Here is a 19172-nt window from a genome sequence, read left to right as displayed (position 1 = left end):
AGTTCAGTAACAATCAAGACTAAATGTGCAATCCCATGATCAATAATTTTACCACTTTCTGTCACTTCATCTGCTATGAATTACTTTGAAAGTGAAAATGTTAAATTGTTAAGAAAACACCTTTAAGCCATTTAAACAAATGCATTCACCCCTAGTTATTGAATATAAAATGCACCTAACAGATGACAAATATAGAGGATATTTGTGTTTATAAAACATTTATACCCTTATAACATTAATTTTATTTTATTATAAATACTATAGCAGCATCCCATTCCATGGGTCCCTAAGCAAGTGCTCTTGTATTTCATACACACTAATCACGTGGTATTGGCAATCTCAATTGGTTAAATACTTTCATTCTGCATGCCCTGCAATGTCATCATGTCAAAGACAGCACATCACATTGACAGCAATCTTTGAATGCTCATTTGTTATTAACTAATTAACTGCAGCCATGTATTAATATGTGGGAATAAATTCAACAGGTTTAACAAGTGTCGTGGTTGTGTGGTTTACATTGTTGCATTGCTTGTGATGCTCTGATAACGTGCCAGCTGTAACACTAAAGATACTTGAAGGCGGATGGATGATGGATAAACTTTATTGTCAATGTCCTGTGCAGTGATAAACCTTTATTGACTACTCCCTACACACTTCCCTTTGAACTGAGCGTTTTCAGTATCTGTTTTCAGCATTCTTGTCTAGTCCACTTCACAGGAAACATACAATACATCTCATGTCACTGAAGGCATTGAAGACTCATTGTCTTCTCATTTGATAATACCAGAATTATTATTTCTAATAACAACCCTTTTTCAAACATAGATATCTAACCAAGTGCTCTAAATCAAAGGTGGGGAACCGAGGGCCCACCACAGTCTTGCTAATTTCCTTCTTTAAGATCCCTAAACATGCCAATTAATAGGTGAGTTAAATCATGTATGCTCAAGCAGCGAGAAAGCTGGAGATCCTCATCCTAAGCCAATACAAATACTGCTGTATGTTTTTAGTTGGCTTATGAAAAAGGGTTTGTACTGTGTGGACTTTGTGTGAAAATATTACATTAAAGAAATGTATTTATATTGTTTGTGAGAGTTTTAGTATTTGTGTTTGCCGTCAATTAAAATCTATCACAAATAGATATAAACAAATTGCAATCAGTACATCTCTAAATTCCACTATTACCTTGTGTTTTTATTGTGTCTAGCCAATAGAAATTTAGGCAACTCTTAAAATGTTGCATGGAAAGATAAGGCTTGCTATGGTGAAGGTGATGTAACAAGAGTTTTCAGTGCAGCTGACATTTGAAATAATCTTTTTCTGCTTTTTTAAGGCAGAGGTGGTGGATGTACAGTATGGAAGTTCTGAAGGTTTACAACGGATCAGAGCTGAGAGGAATGTGACCAATAAAATAGCTCTACTGAAGCTTGGACAAGCACCTTTACTCTACACGGTATGTTCAAAGAAAATCATTTCTATTGTAGAAATGTCTGTTGCTGTCAGTGGTTTTGGTGGTGCATCTTTTGTACAAATAAAGCGATGTTATTTATGGAGTGGAATTAGTACCAAACTGGAACTTGTTTACTTCAGTGGAGAAACGGTAAATGCAATGTATACACAGCCTTGCATTTCAGTAAAGACATGAAGAATGCGTGCCAGAATGAAAAATACTATTATATTGTTTTCATTGTGCCGGATCCCTTTATTGGAAAAACATGAGACTTCATCTTAAAAGGTAAAATGCTGAATTCATGTCACAACAACAAAAAAAAAACAATACACTTTGAAATGTGAACAACACACAGCTATTGCAGCTGGTATACTGAGACAAGTGAAATGCAATACAAGAAATATGCAGCGATATGCAGAATACATGGCAAAATTTAATATAATACAGTACACGTTTTGCTTCTCTTATTCTGCATGACTCTGAACTGAAATGCAATACCATGTATGCAATGCATTTAACATTTTCCACAGGAGTGACTGTTTTTAATTCATCTCAATAGGTGATAAAAGCCCATATGAAGCCAAAATAGAATCATGTAGGTATATTTGATGTAACCAAAATACATATAATTGCTGTTGCAGCCCAGAGAAAGTATCTTGTTTTGCATCTTGGTTTCTCTCAGTGTTAATTTTTTTCCTGCCAATCACACTCATTTTGTTCTTTAGGGATTCTGGAAAGCTAAACTGGATGAATTCAGATGAGTTTTTGAAATAAGCTTATAATTATCAAGCATGTATTAGAGAAAGATTAAAATATTTGTAATTGTAATTTAATCATCTCCCCTGCTGTCTTTATATGGGATAAACCACTAAAGTTATTGATAGGCAAAATTGAGTTTATTTCAGATGTCATATCTGAAATTTGGCTGCAGTACATTGAGAACATTTTTTAGTAGCTTAATTTAGTATGCAAAATAAACAAATATGTCATGTGAAAAACTAATAGAAAAACTCTGTCTATTCTGAAAATAAACAGAAACTGTGCTCTGAAATGTGCAGAAATGTTCACATTTTATTGTTTCCTGTAAATAATTTATAGACTTTTTAAAACTTAGAAAATTAAGGAAATGGTCAGCGATGCCCAAACATTTGCATGATACTGCATGTGCATTGCCTTGCTTGGATGTTGTTTGTTTTAAATTGTGGAAGTAGACTAATAGTAGAGCCTGTCATTGGAAAACTACTCCAGATTGATGAATGATAGACACACTATTGATGTAGGGCATGTTTCTGTTTATCTTACTAAACAAACAAGGTAATCCAATCAGAACACATTACAACTTTTAGCCAGGTATTGCTTTGCTTTGCATCTTTCAACTTCTAGACTATGGTTATAGGTGTTCTGGAGCCACTAAACAAACTGTACATCAGCATGCATGCCTCTATTGCAGAACTTTTCTCTTTTGGCACCCATAACCTTAGTTTTCTCTGCCAGATCTACTTATTGCTCTTGTGTTCGAATTTCATAAACCTGAGCCAGGTGTTTTTCAGCAAATAACGTTAATTACTGAGGATCTGAGAGAAGGTCAGGTGTAGTGTTGGTGTAAACAGCAGCTTCAGTTTAGCCTAGAGATTTATGAAATTCTTATGATCCATAATGAATGACTGCTGTATGAAGTGCACTCATTTAGTGCAGGAAAATTGCTACCCTTCGTCTTTTGCTTGTAATCGTGATCAAATGTTTATGAAAACATGTTATGTTTGCAGTAAGTGTTGGTAAAAAAAAATCAATTTAAGAAGAAAGCAAATTTTAGGTTGATCAGTTGTGCTTCAACAATAGATTGGGCCTTATTTGTTTCAAGGTGATTGTGTTATAAGAAGTTGAATATGAAGCAGTTCTGGAGGGAAATGGAACAACTATTCATTAGGTTGTTATGCACTGACGCTTTTAAATAGGATTCATTCCCTGTGTGCAGAACCCTTAAATGCATCTCCAATATTCTAAAAGAATTAAGTTTAGAAAAAAAATAATTGTGTTTTCTTCCTCTCTGTGCCTCCATTTCTTCCCTTAGCATATTGTATGAATAGAAGATAACTACTGAGTCAGATTAATAGTGAAAATTACTTTACATTCAGTGAAACAAAAGGATATACTAAAGGTCATTTGCCATCTGAACTGAACTGTGAAGACTTAGGTATATTACCAATAGTTTTAGGGAGTTGTGAATTGAGCAAGGATTGGAATGGTCTCAAACCCATGTTCAACTAACTTTGCGATATTAATTCATTAATTCTTTCAAAAGTCATAAAAATCCTGAAAATGCAATAATTTAAATGCACTTGACTCAAAGGTGTACATAGTTTCTCCAAGAATACTATTACAGATTTCAAGTACTATTAACACTTCATCTGTATCTCTGTATCTCTTTCAGAGTTCTCACTTTTAGCAGCAATTGTTCTGCTATAATGTATTTTATTACACTGGTCTACACATTTGAATAGAATCAAGGTTAATTCAGTACTTTACTTTTTCCAGTGCAGAATGTTAGAAAACTACATGCCCAAATGCCCTATTAAAAAGAGATACAGCAGAAATAACAAGACCATTTTTTTTTAAGATTGTTAAGCTTTTCTGATAAATTGCATCTATTTTGGCATCTCTTAAACTGCAATCCTAAAAATATCAGAACTCAATGGGGCTGTGTATGGGCAAGACCCTAATGATACAAAACACATCATGGTGTAGGGGTTACAAGTATTGCAATCCTGTAAGCAAAACAGTATACAGTTTTTTTTAAAAAAGGAACACTTCTTAATAATTATTATTAATAATAATGACAGAGTTACACAAATGGTGTGGATTTTATTTTCGTATATGAAGTACATTACAGAAGATGATGTTGTATGTAGATGTAGATGTAGATGCATCTAGATGTTGTGATGACATTTTAGTATGGTTGAAGACGTCTACGCATTTTGTGGTTTGCTGAGTCCATTCTTAGACTCTCTGCATTTACAACCTTGTTTTTAAAGGCTTTAGAAAACTCTTTTTTTCACCATGGTAATAACACTCACTTTAGGAGCAAACCAAATGAAATGTCTAAGGTTTACATAAGACAAAACCCCTCAAATGATGTTCTGATCATCTACAGCTGATGTGCATTTGAAGGCATTTGAAGTAGTAATAAATGTGGGGGTGTCCTTACTTTTTTTATTGTATTCACTTTTTTATTCATTTTATTTTTATTCATTAAATTTTACACATGATTTCCTCAGATTTGTTTTTTCAATTTTATGCAGTTATGTAGTTTATGCAATTATGTAGTTTTTCAGTTTTATGTTTTTTATAGTTTTATTTTTTTATATATTATCTCCATCTCCCAATATTGTTTATTAAGTAAAGTTCCATTTGGAACTGTGGAGGAACCTCTTAAGATGCTTTGATGAACCATCAAGATAAGATTTTTAGAAGAAAAAGGTTCCTTAAAGGTTCCTCAAAGTATCCTAAGAGGTTCCTCCACAGTTTTAAATTAAGAAAGCTCCCCAAGGAGTTCAAAGTTCCTTTAACACTGCTTGCACAGGTGACTGTATGAAATTTCACTTTCAGCGAGGTCAATGAATTCTACAGAAAAGTCTCTGATCAATTTGAGCAAATGATTTCTATATTTACATTAAGTGATTACATGTATTCCAATAGCAAATTCTTTTATTAACAAGACCTTGAAATCTGAATTGATGTATGTACTGGTTATAACTAGCTGGTTTAAATAAAATGCTTTGTTAGTGCACATCCATTTAATGCTTTAACAAGGTAAGTGTAGTTATTGTTGCAGTATTGACTCCGCACTCTTTGCTCCTGCTTTGAATTCTAACATGGCCTGGCCCTCTTAGGCAGCATTTGTTTGGGAAAGTGTATCGATTTCCATTAAACTGGATGCTTAGTCCCGTAGTCCATAAGGATCAAGCTTTTTGACTGCTCTGCCTTAGACAGTCAGTCGGAAAATGATGATACTTATCAGCTTGTAGAACTGAATTTACTGACTAGAGAAAAACAACACTGGTCACATTTATTCTTGTAGAATAAGAATATAGATACTGCAAGTTCAGATCATATTACTTTGAATTACCTGATTATTAGGTACTCACTACACTCATTGGCCATTTGATAAGATAAGATTAGTCCAACAGTGGGGAAATTCAACTACCAGGTATAACTACCAAAAGGAAGGTGTTGCTGTGTTTTAGGGATGCGCTGTATGTTGGGGGTAGTAACTAGTGGAAATAAATCTGATTGTTGCATCACGTTCGAAAAAGAACGCTGTACTCCAAACGTTCCAGCCAGGGACCAGCCACTGCCAATCTCACTGGTGGGACCAGGGTTAAGAATAAGTTGGGTTTCCATTCAAAGTTGTTGAGAAAACAACATGTAAATTAATCAGTTTTTCTATCACATACTGTTTTGGACATATTCCTGAAGATGTCTTGACATGCTACTGTACAGTGCCATACAACATTATTAGCAGTTTGAGCAGAGCAGGTAGTGGCCTGTTTAATGAAGTCGCATTTGCATAGTATCTAATTTTTGTAGATCCATGCTAAATAAGTAATATTAGTGTGACTCAATACACTATAGGGATGTACACTTACTGTTTTCAAGCAATACGGCTTCAAGCAATTATTTGTTGAACAACAGATTCTGTTGTTCCAGCTGTTAAGAACAACAATTTACAGTGCACTCACATCATCTCTTTTTCCGTTTCTCCACCACAATCCCCATATCATTATTCTTTGTCTCTGCCCCCACTTTCTACTAAATTATTTTTTCTTATTTTTTAAAGATAGTAAAATGACCATTTTTCTTTGTTTATTTTGAGATTTTCAATTCCATACAGTTCAGAAAATAACACAAATAAAAACAAGTGTATTTTGTGTCTGCAGGTCAGCTTGGAATTGTTTGGAAGTTGAGGTTATTTAGCCATGAACAATTCTTCATTGCAATCCTCCATAAATTTTCTCTCCTGTCCATGTCCAAGAAGGTTAGCTACAGTTCTATAAGCCTATATCCCTCGTAAGAGTACTCATTTGCAAATCAGCTGGTAAATCAGGGACTTCATTAGTTGCATCAGGTGTGCTTGATCTAAAACACATCAAAAACTGGCTAGGGGTTTGTTGTTTGTTGCATTTGATTGATTGTTCAAAGTTTCAAGGAACACTGGCTACACTACCTGGGCAGAGAGAGGAAGCTTTCACTGGCTGACCACCAGATTCCTAAGGAGGCAAGTGGTCAAAATCTCTCAAGTGACAGCAAAAAGATTTGCGGCCCTATTTTAGCGATCTTTAGGTGAGCCATCGTCCAGCACCGCACAGTGATAATGACAGCACACAAAAGGCATGTACTAGATCTCTTAATTAATCATAAGTGTGTTTTGGGCATAACATGCCAATTAGCATGTCACTTGCCATTTCCTTTTAAGAGCCAGGTGCAGTCTGACTTTGGTGGATTGCTGTTTCAATGGCGCAAAGCGGGGTGTACGCGCCTGTGTTGACAATTCACTGCCAAGATAGCAACAAGAGTCTAACTATTGACATCTGCCTAGGTTGTTTTCAGTCAGTGGCGCACCTGTGTTTTCCATTGCCAACATAGCAAAAGGCCAGATATTTACCTAAACACACCTCATTTTGAGACCCCCACGCCCATCGGCGTAGATATATTCGCAAGTACCGTTGCTATTTAAACAATGCAGGGGTTTAAGATAGCATTGAGCATCAGAACAAGCCTTGCACAGGGTATAAGATAGGGCCCTTGGTGGCAGCAGACACTGAGGATTCAGCTTACACAATAATGCTCCATGCCCATACACCATGATATACACCTACTGACCCAAAAGCACAAGAAAAGTCCGCTCAATCGGCTCAAAAGCATATAAATAAGCCTGGGGGGTTTTGAATTCCTTTCTGTGGATCGATGGGTCTATGGATCAGCGGTATGTCTGGAGCCAAGAATATGAGTGAACTGGAGGCCACTACCCATGAGGAAGCTAGAAACGCTACCAAAAGCTGGTGTCTAGCAATGCACATATGTCTAGCAGTTGCAGCTGGTCATAACAGCAAAAAAGAGGATCCACGAAGTACTACAGGCACATTTCATAAAAAGGTTAAATAATTATGAAAGTGCAGTAGTCATTAGATATGGCATATTATGTTGAATTATGGAGAAAACACTTGTTCTATTAGTTATGTGGAGCTATATACATAGGTTTTTTTTTATTATTGGTTTATCGTAAGCACCTGAACTTTGTAAATTTTGCTACTAAACCTAATGGGAGTTGAATCATTTCGATCACAACTGTATTCCTGTATTAGTACACATTATACCAGAAAACAAACAGTATTTTCTAATCTTTTATATCTTGATTAGAAGATATTAGATTTCACTTGAATACCAAATACTGCATTTGCTCATATTATTAGACTGCTCTCTCAGTGACTGGCTGTGTGCTGTGGAGTTTGTAAGTAAATGTCAAGTGCTGTGTGCTTAATTGTGCTCTTCCATTTTTGTTTGAAAGACAAGGTGTTAGCGCTTGTTGGCATTTAGCATGAGGGTTGTGAACCATGACAATATTGTCTGTGGCTTAGAGACGCTACATAAATACCCATAAGGTGTTGTTCGCTATCCGTGAAAGGACCTCCCATCCTCTATTGCAAATGTTCAATGCCGATTTTACTCACTCTCGCTCTCACTAGTCCATTTATCTATATCGCTGGGACAGAGGTCATGGTGCCTTATCATGCCAGGTGCTTTTAAACGTGAATAATACAGTCGTAATCCATTGAAGCATTATACAAACACACTAGCATATATGACCTGACGCTATACATGTGCGCCTCACCCACTCCATTAGCTATGGCATTGACATGACTTACTGGATGTTCAAGGCAAATGTGATTATTTAACAATGAATTGAACTAAATAACTGGCTTCCACAAGGTAAATGACAAGACTACTACAAGCTCTTTTAAAACCATCTTAATGCATTAAATTTGGTATTTTATAATCTGTGCAATTAAAAACGTTTTCTGTGCAACACATCATGCACATCTGAATGTCAAGGAGAGATAGATTCTGTGCTGGAGTTGGAACACCTGCCTAAAATGACCCTCTCCTGTGTTCAGCTACTCTGTGAAGTGTTGTTAATTGTTGCTTTATGTTGCCCCATGGTCCTGGAGGAACGTTATTTCGCTCCACTGTGTACTTGTATACGGTTGAAATGACAAATCAAGCCTTATGGCTTGACCTGACAAGGCTGCACAATCTTAAAAAGTATGTGGGCAAGTATTTACATAAAAGGTCTTGGTAACGATCCACTTCTAGTGCTTGGTAGCATCATTAGCATTGTAGATCCAGTTTGAAACTGTAGAAGCAAAATTTGGACATCAAAAACATGTCATGGCTGATTGACTACATCTGCAGGTAAGTGAAAAGCAATGCCAAGCCATTCCTTTATGGAAAGTAATAAGCCATGAGGGGCTGTGCATTACAGTGATTGATCCAGGGTTAAGGGGTATTGTTAACCGTGGCATTAGGCAGAGTGTTATGTCTAAACTCATAATTATTATCATTAATGTGGCTCAGGCAATCAGAATTTTCAACCAGAACAAGCCATGATTTCATAAATTAATAAATTCATTAATAATATTGTATCATATTGTCCTTAGTCACCTTTTTTTTCTCACATAGGTATCAGTGATTGATTAGTGGCAGTGACAGACAGAGTGAAGGCGTGTTATGCGTTGGAGCTCTGTTTGATATAGAGTTTCTGTGAATTTATGCGTTTGAGTGCAAAACTAAGATTTGGCCCAGTTACGCAAGCATCCCTCTAGGACTGTGTACCTCATACACTGAGATGTGTTAAATACTGTGTGTGTGTATGAATGCATTAGGTGTACAGCCTGTGTTTGCATGGGGCTGTCACTTTCATTCAAGGGGCCTGCCTCACAGTGCTCTTCAACCACACACACACACACACACACACACAATGCTCCAGAGGAGACTCTTTTCTATAAATATTTTCACTTCCTTCTCACCCATGTATGGATCAAGTGTCAGAGATGACCTCAGGTTTAACCCACATTAATGAAAATCTGCTCTCCGTCAACCATTTCGGCATCCGCATTTTTCTTTGAACTGCCGTGTCGAAATGACATCCACATCAGCACACATCTGTGTTACAGCTCCACCCTCAGGTTTGTGAAAACGGTGTAATGTGTGTGTGTGTGCTGGGCTGAATGTTTCCCAGTGTGCGCATTGTTGCTGGCACATTCTCAAAAAAGAGATGTGCTAATTAGCAGCTCACCTTTTGTGTTAGGACCTATTTTGTCAAACATGCAAAAACAAAACGTGCTATCTGCGACTGGACACACAGACGTGTTAACACAGGTTGCACTGAAAATGTCCTTAACAAGACACCAGTCAAAGGGGAATAGCACTGATTGTTATGCATTGAGATGTAAACAAAATCATCCACAGTAGTTTAATGTGAAATGCATCAAGTCGGAATTCTTCACAGCATTGGTGATAGGGACCAGATGCCTGATATGTTTAATAAAATATACGAGGTACTGTCGTGGTTCTTTTTCTTCGGAGGAGGGTTGGACTTCTTTTGAAAGGAGACTTGTGTCCACCATCTTTCAGTTGTAACAATGAAACATTTTATTCCAATCAAAAGTACAGTGTGGAGAGAGTCTGCCAATTCTCTCTCCCTGACAAAGGAATATCTTATGTTTTGTACCCTACTATACGTCATATGCTGTTGGACTGTTCCCATATGCATTTCATCCATAAGGAATAATCATTAGCCCCCACCATTACTTACGTGGTCTACGTGCTGCAGACACATCTAGACCCATTAACATCTCAGTTACGTACACCCAAAAGTATGTCCAATCTACTCAACATCTTATGGTCGTTCAGTTCATGTACAGTTTCCCACATTCGGTCTGGGAACGGATCCCACTCTCCTTTCCAAGTCTATCCCATGGGCCTCATCATATCATTCCTCAAGTCCATACCATTCCCTCAGGCCTATGAACATCTGCATAACCAATGAATACACCACAGTACAACAAAGATTTTGGCCTGAAACATAGATTTTTATACGATCATGGCATTCATGAAGAGGGCACTGCAAGACCAAATGACCTCTATTTTACCTTTATCACCTAAACTCAGTGGTGAACCATAACCATGAAATCAAGGCCTTCAGTTCAGGCTATAGATGCCAAAACCACAACCCAAAAAAAGACATCAGAATTGACTTAAACATTGCCTTACTAATTTCAGAAAATAAACTATGATGAACACAAATAGAAATGAACTGAAATGCTGTTTATTTGTCACTAAAATGAATAGTTGTCCTTGACCTCACCACAGTGTTGTTTGGGCTCAGGACTTTTATTCAGAATTTTATGAGAATAAAAAGGAGCAAGCAGCTCCTCCCTTCTGGATTCTGCTTAAATGGAAGACTAGCTGTGCCAGTGACATCATTACCTTTTCCCCATTACAGGAGGAAGTTTCCAACTGAACAATTCAGCTTTCATTTCTCTCTATCACTGAAAAATATCAGAAACAGCAAAGTTGTGGCTATTATAAATGGTGACCGGGGATGTACTGGTATTTTGGGTATTTCGCACCACTCCTCCCTGTACTGCTCTTGAGTAAACAGAGCAGGCTGCTAAAGGCAATGTGTGTAGATTTTAGTGGATTACTCGCTAACAGCAAAGGACAGTTGAGGGCAGGTCAAGTTCATGATGTTTGCTATGATATGTGTATCATGTATAAAGGTTAGTCTGATCCTAAGTATGATCCTAAGCCCAGGATACCGGCGGTGCTGGAATAGTTTCACTCCATTTTCTGGTCTCTGTCGGTGAAGCTTGGTGTGGTCCACCCATGTCCACATGGGTTTTCTCTGACCTTCCAAAAAGAAACATATTAGCAGAATAGCTATGCTAAATTGCCCCAAAGTGTGACTGAATGGGTGTGTGTGGTATCCTGTGATGGACTGGCACCATTCTAGGTAGGCTCCAGACCCATTCCTGAAGAATCAGATAAATACTTCTGCAAGAATGTAGAAAATTCAGTGAAATTCCCCTTTAAGGACAATTTGTGTTGTTTATCTTTTCATAGTGTGCATCAATACACAATGCCCTGCTTTTGTCTTCACAGCTTTCCCTTTTGGCTGCGGCGGGCTTTGGGGGTTCTCTCCTCTATGTGGACCCCTGTGATGTAATTGCAGAGCAGAACACATGGCAGAAAGCCTTTGGTGTGACTTTAAACCCAGGAGGAGACCCCTCCACTCCAGACTACCCCAGCACTGGTGAGTACAGACCCCATCAGTGAGAAGCACTAGGCCCTCTTAACCCCACTTTTCTCTGACAAAAAAAAACTCTCTTCTTAGGACTTTATTATATGCCTCAGTTCCCTTCCCACTTCTGTGCCTTAGTCAGCCAGGCAAACCAAGCGCAATCTGAAAGTCTAATGCAGGCGCAGTCTCCAAGGTATCAGACTGCTTGATTAGACAAGTGTAAAGAGGGAGTGTTAGGAGGGAAATGAGAGAGAGCAATAAAAAGAGAAAGGTACAATATAGTCTAGTCTTTACTTCTTTGCATTATCAGGCTTGAGATAGGGGTGTTCAGTATGTTCAGACTTTTTCAGACTACAGAAACAAATTAGGATACCCCATTCAACCTTTGTCCTTTTTTAAAAGATGAACATTTGATCTTTATTTAAATAATATTATGATATGGAGTTAATATTGCAAAAATACTGAAAAAATTTCCTTTGGTCCTTTGAAAAATGTAATTAATAGAAAGTTCACCTCCACATTTTTATGTATATTTTAAGTATATGTTCCTTGAGGTACACTTAAGTTCTTAAGTTTGAAACTGTGGAGGAACCTCTTAAGATGCTTTGAGGGTTCCTTTTTTTCTGAGGTTCCACATTTTCAAATTGAATTTCTAACCTAACCTAAGTTTAAAGGAACTTATACTTTTAACAGCATAGATAAAATGCTTCAAATTAGAATCAGGTGCACCCATTAGCTGCAGATAATTAGAACATGGTTAGAGAGGAATGCTTGAAGAGATTGTCTTATTCAAACCTTAGTTTGGTTTGCTTTTGAACATTGAAGTGAATGGGATCATCATGGCAGCTTATTAAAGCCTTCAGAATGAAGACTGTAGATGCAGATGAGTCTGAGAAGAAATTTTACAAGATCTTAGAACTCTTAGAAATCAGCCGTTCTGTCCATTTTACAACTGCCAGCGTAGCCAGGTTAGGCCAGTCCTATCAAATTCAGCCCAAGGACAGACCACTAGGACCGAAAAGAAAGTCTTCAACAATCTTAAAATGTCATCACAGGACCTACAGATAGCTCTTGTCACAGTTGATGTCAGTTGAAGGACTGTTTGATTTTCCTGAGAAATGTGCAAGTAGAAAACTCTTGCTGCCCATCAGCAATGCAGTGGAGGAATTTATGGACATTTCAATTTGAAATGGTGTTTATGTATCTTTTTATATACTTACCTAAAAGAACGTAACTGACTGTGCTCTCTCTGGGTGACTAGGAGGGAAGGACCATTCTTTTCCCCTCATCACTCAGTAGGATGCTAGCTAGTGCATCATCTGTTAGCTGACGTGGCCGAACCGGCAGATAAAGCTCTCCTGCAAGTGTGTTCAGCTGTCCAATGACAGCTTCACAGTTCGAAAAGATGCAGTGGCTCGATCCATGTAATTGCAGGAAGCAAATGCTAGACTTCAGCCTTCAATTACTGGTAGTTGTGTGTGATATTGGAAGTCCTATGTAAGGGGTGGGAATTAGGAATGACTGAATGACTGGAGAGTAAAATTGTCAGTTTTCCAAAAAAAAAGCAGACAGTTCTGTTCTATTTAACTATTCTCTCCGTCCACCTTCACCTCTCTTATTAACATGGGCTTTGGGCAATGTAAACATTCACAAACCTTTATCTCAGCATTCTGCTGGCCCTGAACACAATTCATATGTCATCAAATACTGGTTTAAAATGTTGTTCATATCTAGACACTTTTTTAAAGCAGTTATTTACCAAAACTGATTCTGGTGTCAAAGCACAACCCTAGTATTCAACTTTTTTATAATTTTTCACGTCCAATTAAACAAGACCAGTTATGTACTTAGGTCTGTATGGGTATGGGCAGCTTGCAGATATTATTATTTACAGTCTACAATATTGTCACAAGACCTATTGTAGACAGACATATTTTATCATGATAATATCTCCATTTAACAAAACCTCATTTACTATGCATTATGCAAAGTATTTTCTTAAATATGTTAATATGTTCTCTCAAAAAAACACCAACCACGCAGAAGTCGTAAGACGGCTGATAATATAACTCCACTATGAATTCCTCTAAATAGCTCTCACTCTTGTGCTTATGTTCTCACTGAGAGGTGTTAGTTACACACATCTGCAGCTTACCCTTATTTAAAAGTGTGAGTTTTCCTAAGTGGATTTGGAGTTTGCATCTTGTGTCAGCAACAAATACGCTGTCTTTATCAGAGTGTTCTCTCCACTGTAATCCAATTGTACCGTTCAGTTGGACGTTTTCAGAGGTTTGTTATTGTGGTACACACTTGTTTGTGTTGTTATTTGCACACTGGCCTGATCTCCTGTTTGTTGCTCTCAGGTGGCTACTCAGCAGGTGGCGCCTCATTATTTTCAAATTTGACTTTGTGCTATTTCATCAGCCTCTGGAATGAAGTTGCATTAAACACACAGAGCTAGAGAGAAAACCAGCACAAACCTCACCCTACCCAGAACTTGTATAAATGCTCCTCTATATGGCAGATGGAGATGTTCACAGTCACTTCATGTTTGTTCTAGTTAAGTCTGGAGCAGACGTTGCGTAAGATGTTTAGTTACTATGGATGGGAGTTTAAAATTATGTCATCTATATTATTACCAGTCATTTTCTTTTCTTAGTGATAATTAATATACAGGAAGTACAGATTCATAGACAGAGAAGATGGATGTTGCACTCATTGTGCATAATCAACTTTGCTTAAGACAGGCGACTTCTAATGGTTTTTATAATTTTGTTCTAAAGGCTAAACCCACGCTCTGCTGCTACAATGGAGGCTAGATTTACTAGCATCACTTTCGCCAGAGTTTTGAAGTAGGGGAACATTCTAGTGAGGTGATCCGAATGTGAAAACTCTCTAAATCTGGGGTTTCCTGATTCTGGGAACATTCACTTTACCTGGAACTTCCACAGCATGTGTTTATTCTGCACCAGGGTGTATGTTATTAATAATGGTTAAATGCACACAATTTTACACACACCTACTGGACAGGGTATGAATCACAACATTTACAGTTGATATTCTTACCCATACTGCAATCAAAACCATTACTTTATGTTACCCCAACATTCTGCTGGGTTATGTATCCCAGCATATCTCCAGAGGTGTCAAGTAACAACAAATACTTTATACATTACCTTAATTAAGTAGAAATGATTGACTATTTATACTTTTTACTTTTTTTTTACTTTTTACTTCTACACTTTACATTTTCACACAATTATCTGTACTTTCTACTCCTTACATTTTAAAATACCCCCCCCCCCCCCCCCCAAAAAAAAAAAAAAAAAAACATCCACATAAATCGTGCCATACGGAAAGTGTGAATTTGATTGTGGTTGGATGAGGAGTAGGAACATATTCCATTCTGACACCCTATTGGTTTGTAAGCAATCCATCACACCTGCACATGACACATCACACTCCAGCAAGGACATAGCAGACGTATTTAGCCTAGTGTGAAGATGTCCGTGGAAGAGACTCAAGAGAACTCGAGTGAAATGTCCTCAATAAGCCCCACATTCACGTTCCAGTAAAGGTTATTGATAACATGCCTCTGAACTTTTTGCACCATCACAATACTTACAGGCAACTATTTACTTTAATATATTTGATATTACTAAAATGCATTCATTTTCAATGGGCAGATCTGCAGCTGAAACAGGTAGTCAAGTGCATTCCAACATTTTTCAACATTAACATTTAAGTTTAAGTTTTAACATTATAGCCATTATAGCTTTTAGAAAAATGTTATTTTTTGGGAGGTTGGGTAGTGCAATATAGGCCCCTGTTGCACGTCCTAAGCTTTTTTTTAAGCCTTTGTTTTCCTTACATTACTTTTACTCTTCTACTTTTTAAGTAGTTTTGAAACCTTTTAAACCTTAGGATCTACACATGTGACTATTTTTGACACCTTTGCATATCTCACAAAAGTGAGTACACCCCTCACATTTCTGCAAATACTTGATAATATCCTTTCATGGGACAACTCTATAGAAAGAAGACTTAGATAATATAACTTATATATAACTTATATAACTTATAACTTATAATATAAAGTAGTCAGTGTGCAGCTTGTATAGCAGTATAGATTTACTGGCTTCTGAAAATAACTCAACACACAGCCATTAATGTCCAAATAGCCATCAACACAACTGAGTATACCTCACAGTGAACATGCCCAAATTGTGCCCAATTGTGTCTTGGTTTCTCTCTGGTATCATGTGACTAGTTAGAGTAACAAGGTCCCAGATGTGAATAGGGAGCAGGGCTGTTAAATTTGGTGCTTTAAGTATAATTCTCTCAAACTGGCCACTGGATATTCAACATGGCACCTCACGTCAAAGATATATCTGAGGATGGGAGAAATAGAACTGTTGCTCTCCACAAAGATGTCCTAGGCTATGAGAAGATTGGCAACACCCTCAAACTGAGCTACAGCACAGTGGCCAAGGCCATACAGCATTTTTTCAGGATACTTCCACTCAAAACAGGCCTCGCCAAGGTCAACCAAAGATGTTGACTCCATGTGTTCAGTGCCATATCCAGAGGTTGGTCTCAAAAATGAGACGCATGAGTGCTGCCTGCATTGCTGCAGAGGTTGAGGCAGTGCTCAGACCATATGCCACACACTGCATCAACACGGCCTCCATGGCCATCGTCCAAGAAGCAAGCCTCTTCTAAAGCTGACACACAAGACCGCAAACAGTTTGCTGAAGACAAGCAGTCCAAGAGCAACATGTCCCATGGTCTGATGAGACCAAGATAAACTTGTTTAGCTCAGTTGGTGTCCAAATGGTGTGGCAGCGCCCTGCTGAGGAGTACCTACAGTCAAGCATGGTGGTGGTAGCAACTGAGGGAAGCATGAATTCCAACCTGGAATGTAACATTCAGAGGCAGAGCATGATCTCTTCCCTTAGGAAACTAGGCCGCATGGCCGTTTTCCAACTTATATGACCCCAAACACACCTCCAAGATGACAACCGCCTTGCTGAGGAAGCTGAATGTAAAGGTGATGGACAGGCCAGGTATGTCTCCAGACCGAAACCCAATTGAGCACCTGTGGGACATCCTCTAACGGAAGGTGGAGGAGCTCAAGGTGTCTAACATCCACCAGCTCTGTGATATCAGCACTGAGGGTGGAAGAGGATTTCAGTAACAACCTGTGCCGCTCTGGTGAATTCCATGCCCACGAGGGTTAAGGCAGTGCTAAATAATAATGATGGTCACACAAAAAAATTGACACAGTGGGCATACTTTGGACATGTTCACTGTGAGGTGTACTCACTTGTCTTGCCAGCTATTTGCAAATATATACTGCTATACAAGCTATACACTGACTACTCTAACTTATATCCAACTTTCATTTCTATAAAGTTGTCCCATGAAAAAATATAATCAAAAAATAGCAGTAATGTGTGGGGTGTGCTAACTTTGTGCTAAACCTACAGATAGAGATCTGCAGGTATTATTTATTTACCACAATATGGTATGCTTTTCCTGGCTGATGTCATGAGTCATGAAAGTGTGAGTACCAGTTATGAGTCTGTCAATAACATCCCCATCTTTCATCGCTACATAAAGTATCATTGCTGTAATTGCATTATATTTTGGAAATGAAACCTACACTCATTGGATTAGAGTGTGTGACTCATTCAAGTATTTTAATAGCTGATGTGCGCTTTAAGAATGGTTGCATTTCACAGAATTTATTTGACTAGTGCCAAAACAATAGGGTCTTATTTTTAACCTGTTGCACCCAAAAGAGTCAAAAAATGTACAACACACATACATCTACATTACCCAAGGTAAAAATATTTGTTCACAAGAAGGTTATCTGCCAAATCTACAGTTTCTAAGCAGTTCTGTGTTTTCTATCACTGCATAACAAACACGGCAGAATTATTTCTGAGATTGCACTCAGAAAACAGTGTACAGAAAAGCATGTTCACACCCCAACATAAAAACATAGATTGTATGTAATCATAATATGTTTTGAATAATAGGTTTAGTTAGCTATTAGACCTAGAAGTTGTGTTTGTTTGGACAAGTACGTGTCCACACCCTTACAAACTTGTGTAACACCCTTACACAAGTTACTGTGTGCGAATCAGTAACATAAAGCTATGACATAGCCAATGAAAAATGCATAGTTTACAACAGAGTTAGCACATGCTTAATTGGAAAATGCATATTCTAGCTGGCTAAATGATTCCTCTCATTGTCACAAGCATTTTGAAAAAAATGTAGAAAACACAGAACATTCAGATTATTTGTTTTTGCTTTATATAAATCTTGAAACAGTGAATGGAATCACACAAAATGTAATTTGATCCACAAAATAGTAAACTAGTGAGGTAAAAAAGTGAGGTTTTAACCTGTAACAAAAAATGAATAAATAATAATTAATATTTCAGTTGTGGAACAGGTAAGGCTGATTGCGTATTATGTGTGTATGTTTCTCGTTGCTCTCACACAATCCCTTGCATTTTCCACTTCTTGACTTGACTTGACTTGATTTAATTTGAATTTAAGGTGAATCTGGCAGTTGTTTTTTACATCTCCAGCAGTGACAGTAAATTGACATGTAGGCTTTGAACTTGTAGCTCCGTAAATACATTTTGTCTATTTTTATACTACTTAAGTTTATAACCTTCAGTGATTTATAGTCTACAGTAACAGTGTGTAGCAGTGAAAGTCACTCTGGTGTGCATGCCACTGCTGCTGCCCGTGGTGCTGAAGGTCAGCCTGCTGTATTTAACACGGTCACCCATGACAGTAGACCTCAGAGGTGCCCTGGTTGACCCTGGCACGCTGCAGCGCAAGATCACTGGGACGTGTCATTACTGGAATGATAGCACGGGCCTACAGCAGGCAATGGAGTCCAGTGCACGGTGGAAGCGGCAAACAGATGTCTTAGCAGATGTTGCATGCCTGCTCCCTCTCTAGTAAAAGCCCTGTGTCAGGCATTTGAAGAGAAAAGAGCACAGTACACTCACTGAAAGCTGAACGGCTATCCATGGGAGCATGAATTATTCAACCTGCTGGAATATTGTCTTCACGTTTGTTTTGCATGACAATGATAGCAACTTTTGGCAGTCTGGGTTTCGAGTCAAGGTGCAGAGTAGCAGAGGTCAAAGCCTTGTCGTGTGGTGATTTCTTTACAAACCATAGTGTGGATCAGGGCGTCTCACATTACAAAAATAAGCCAAAACATGAGCTACCCTTCAGACAGGAGATGCTTGTGCTTGTATGCTTAATTTTTGCTCTGTAGAAATTGTGCTGGGTGCCAATAAAAGACAAACGATGTTGAATACATGC

At 37.9% G+C, this 19172-nt stretch overlaps 1 protein-coding gene across 1 annotated transcript in view; it reads left to right on the top strand.

Annotated features, from left to right (window-relative positions):
- LOC140538535 (inactive N-acetylated-alpha-linked acidic dipeptidase-like protein 2) overlaps window positions 1-19172 on the top strand; it is a 241648-nt gene that overhangs the window by 62845 nt on the left and 159631 nt on the right. Inside the window, exons 3-4 of the mRNA XM_072661126.1 lie at window positions 1337-1456; window positions 11675-11825. Of these exons, the coding sequence (XP_072517227.1) occupies window positions 1337-1456; window positions 11675-11825 (271 nt within the window). The remainder of the gene's footprint in view (window positions 1-1336; window positions 1457-11674; window positions 11826-19172) is intronic.

This window comes from Salminus brasiliensis, chromosome 17 (assembly GCF_030463535.1).
Source record: "Salminus brasiliensis chromosome 17, fSalBra1.hap2, whole genome shotgun sequence".
Classification (NCBI taxonomy): domain Eukaryota; kingdom Metazoa; phylum Chordata; class Actinopteri; order Characiformes; family Bryconidae; genus Salminus; species Salminus brasiliensis.
This window is presented reverse-complemented; position numbering and strand designations above follow the sequence as displayed.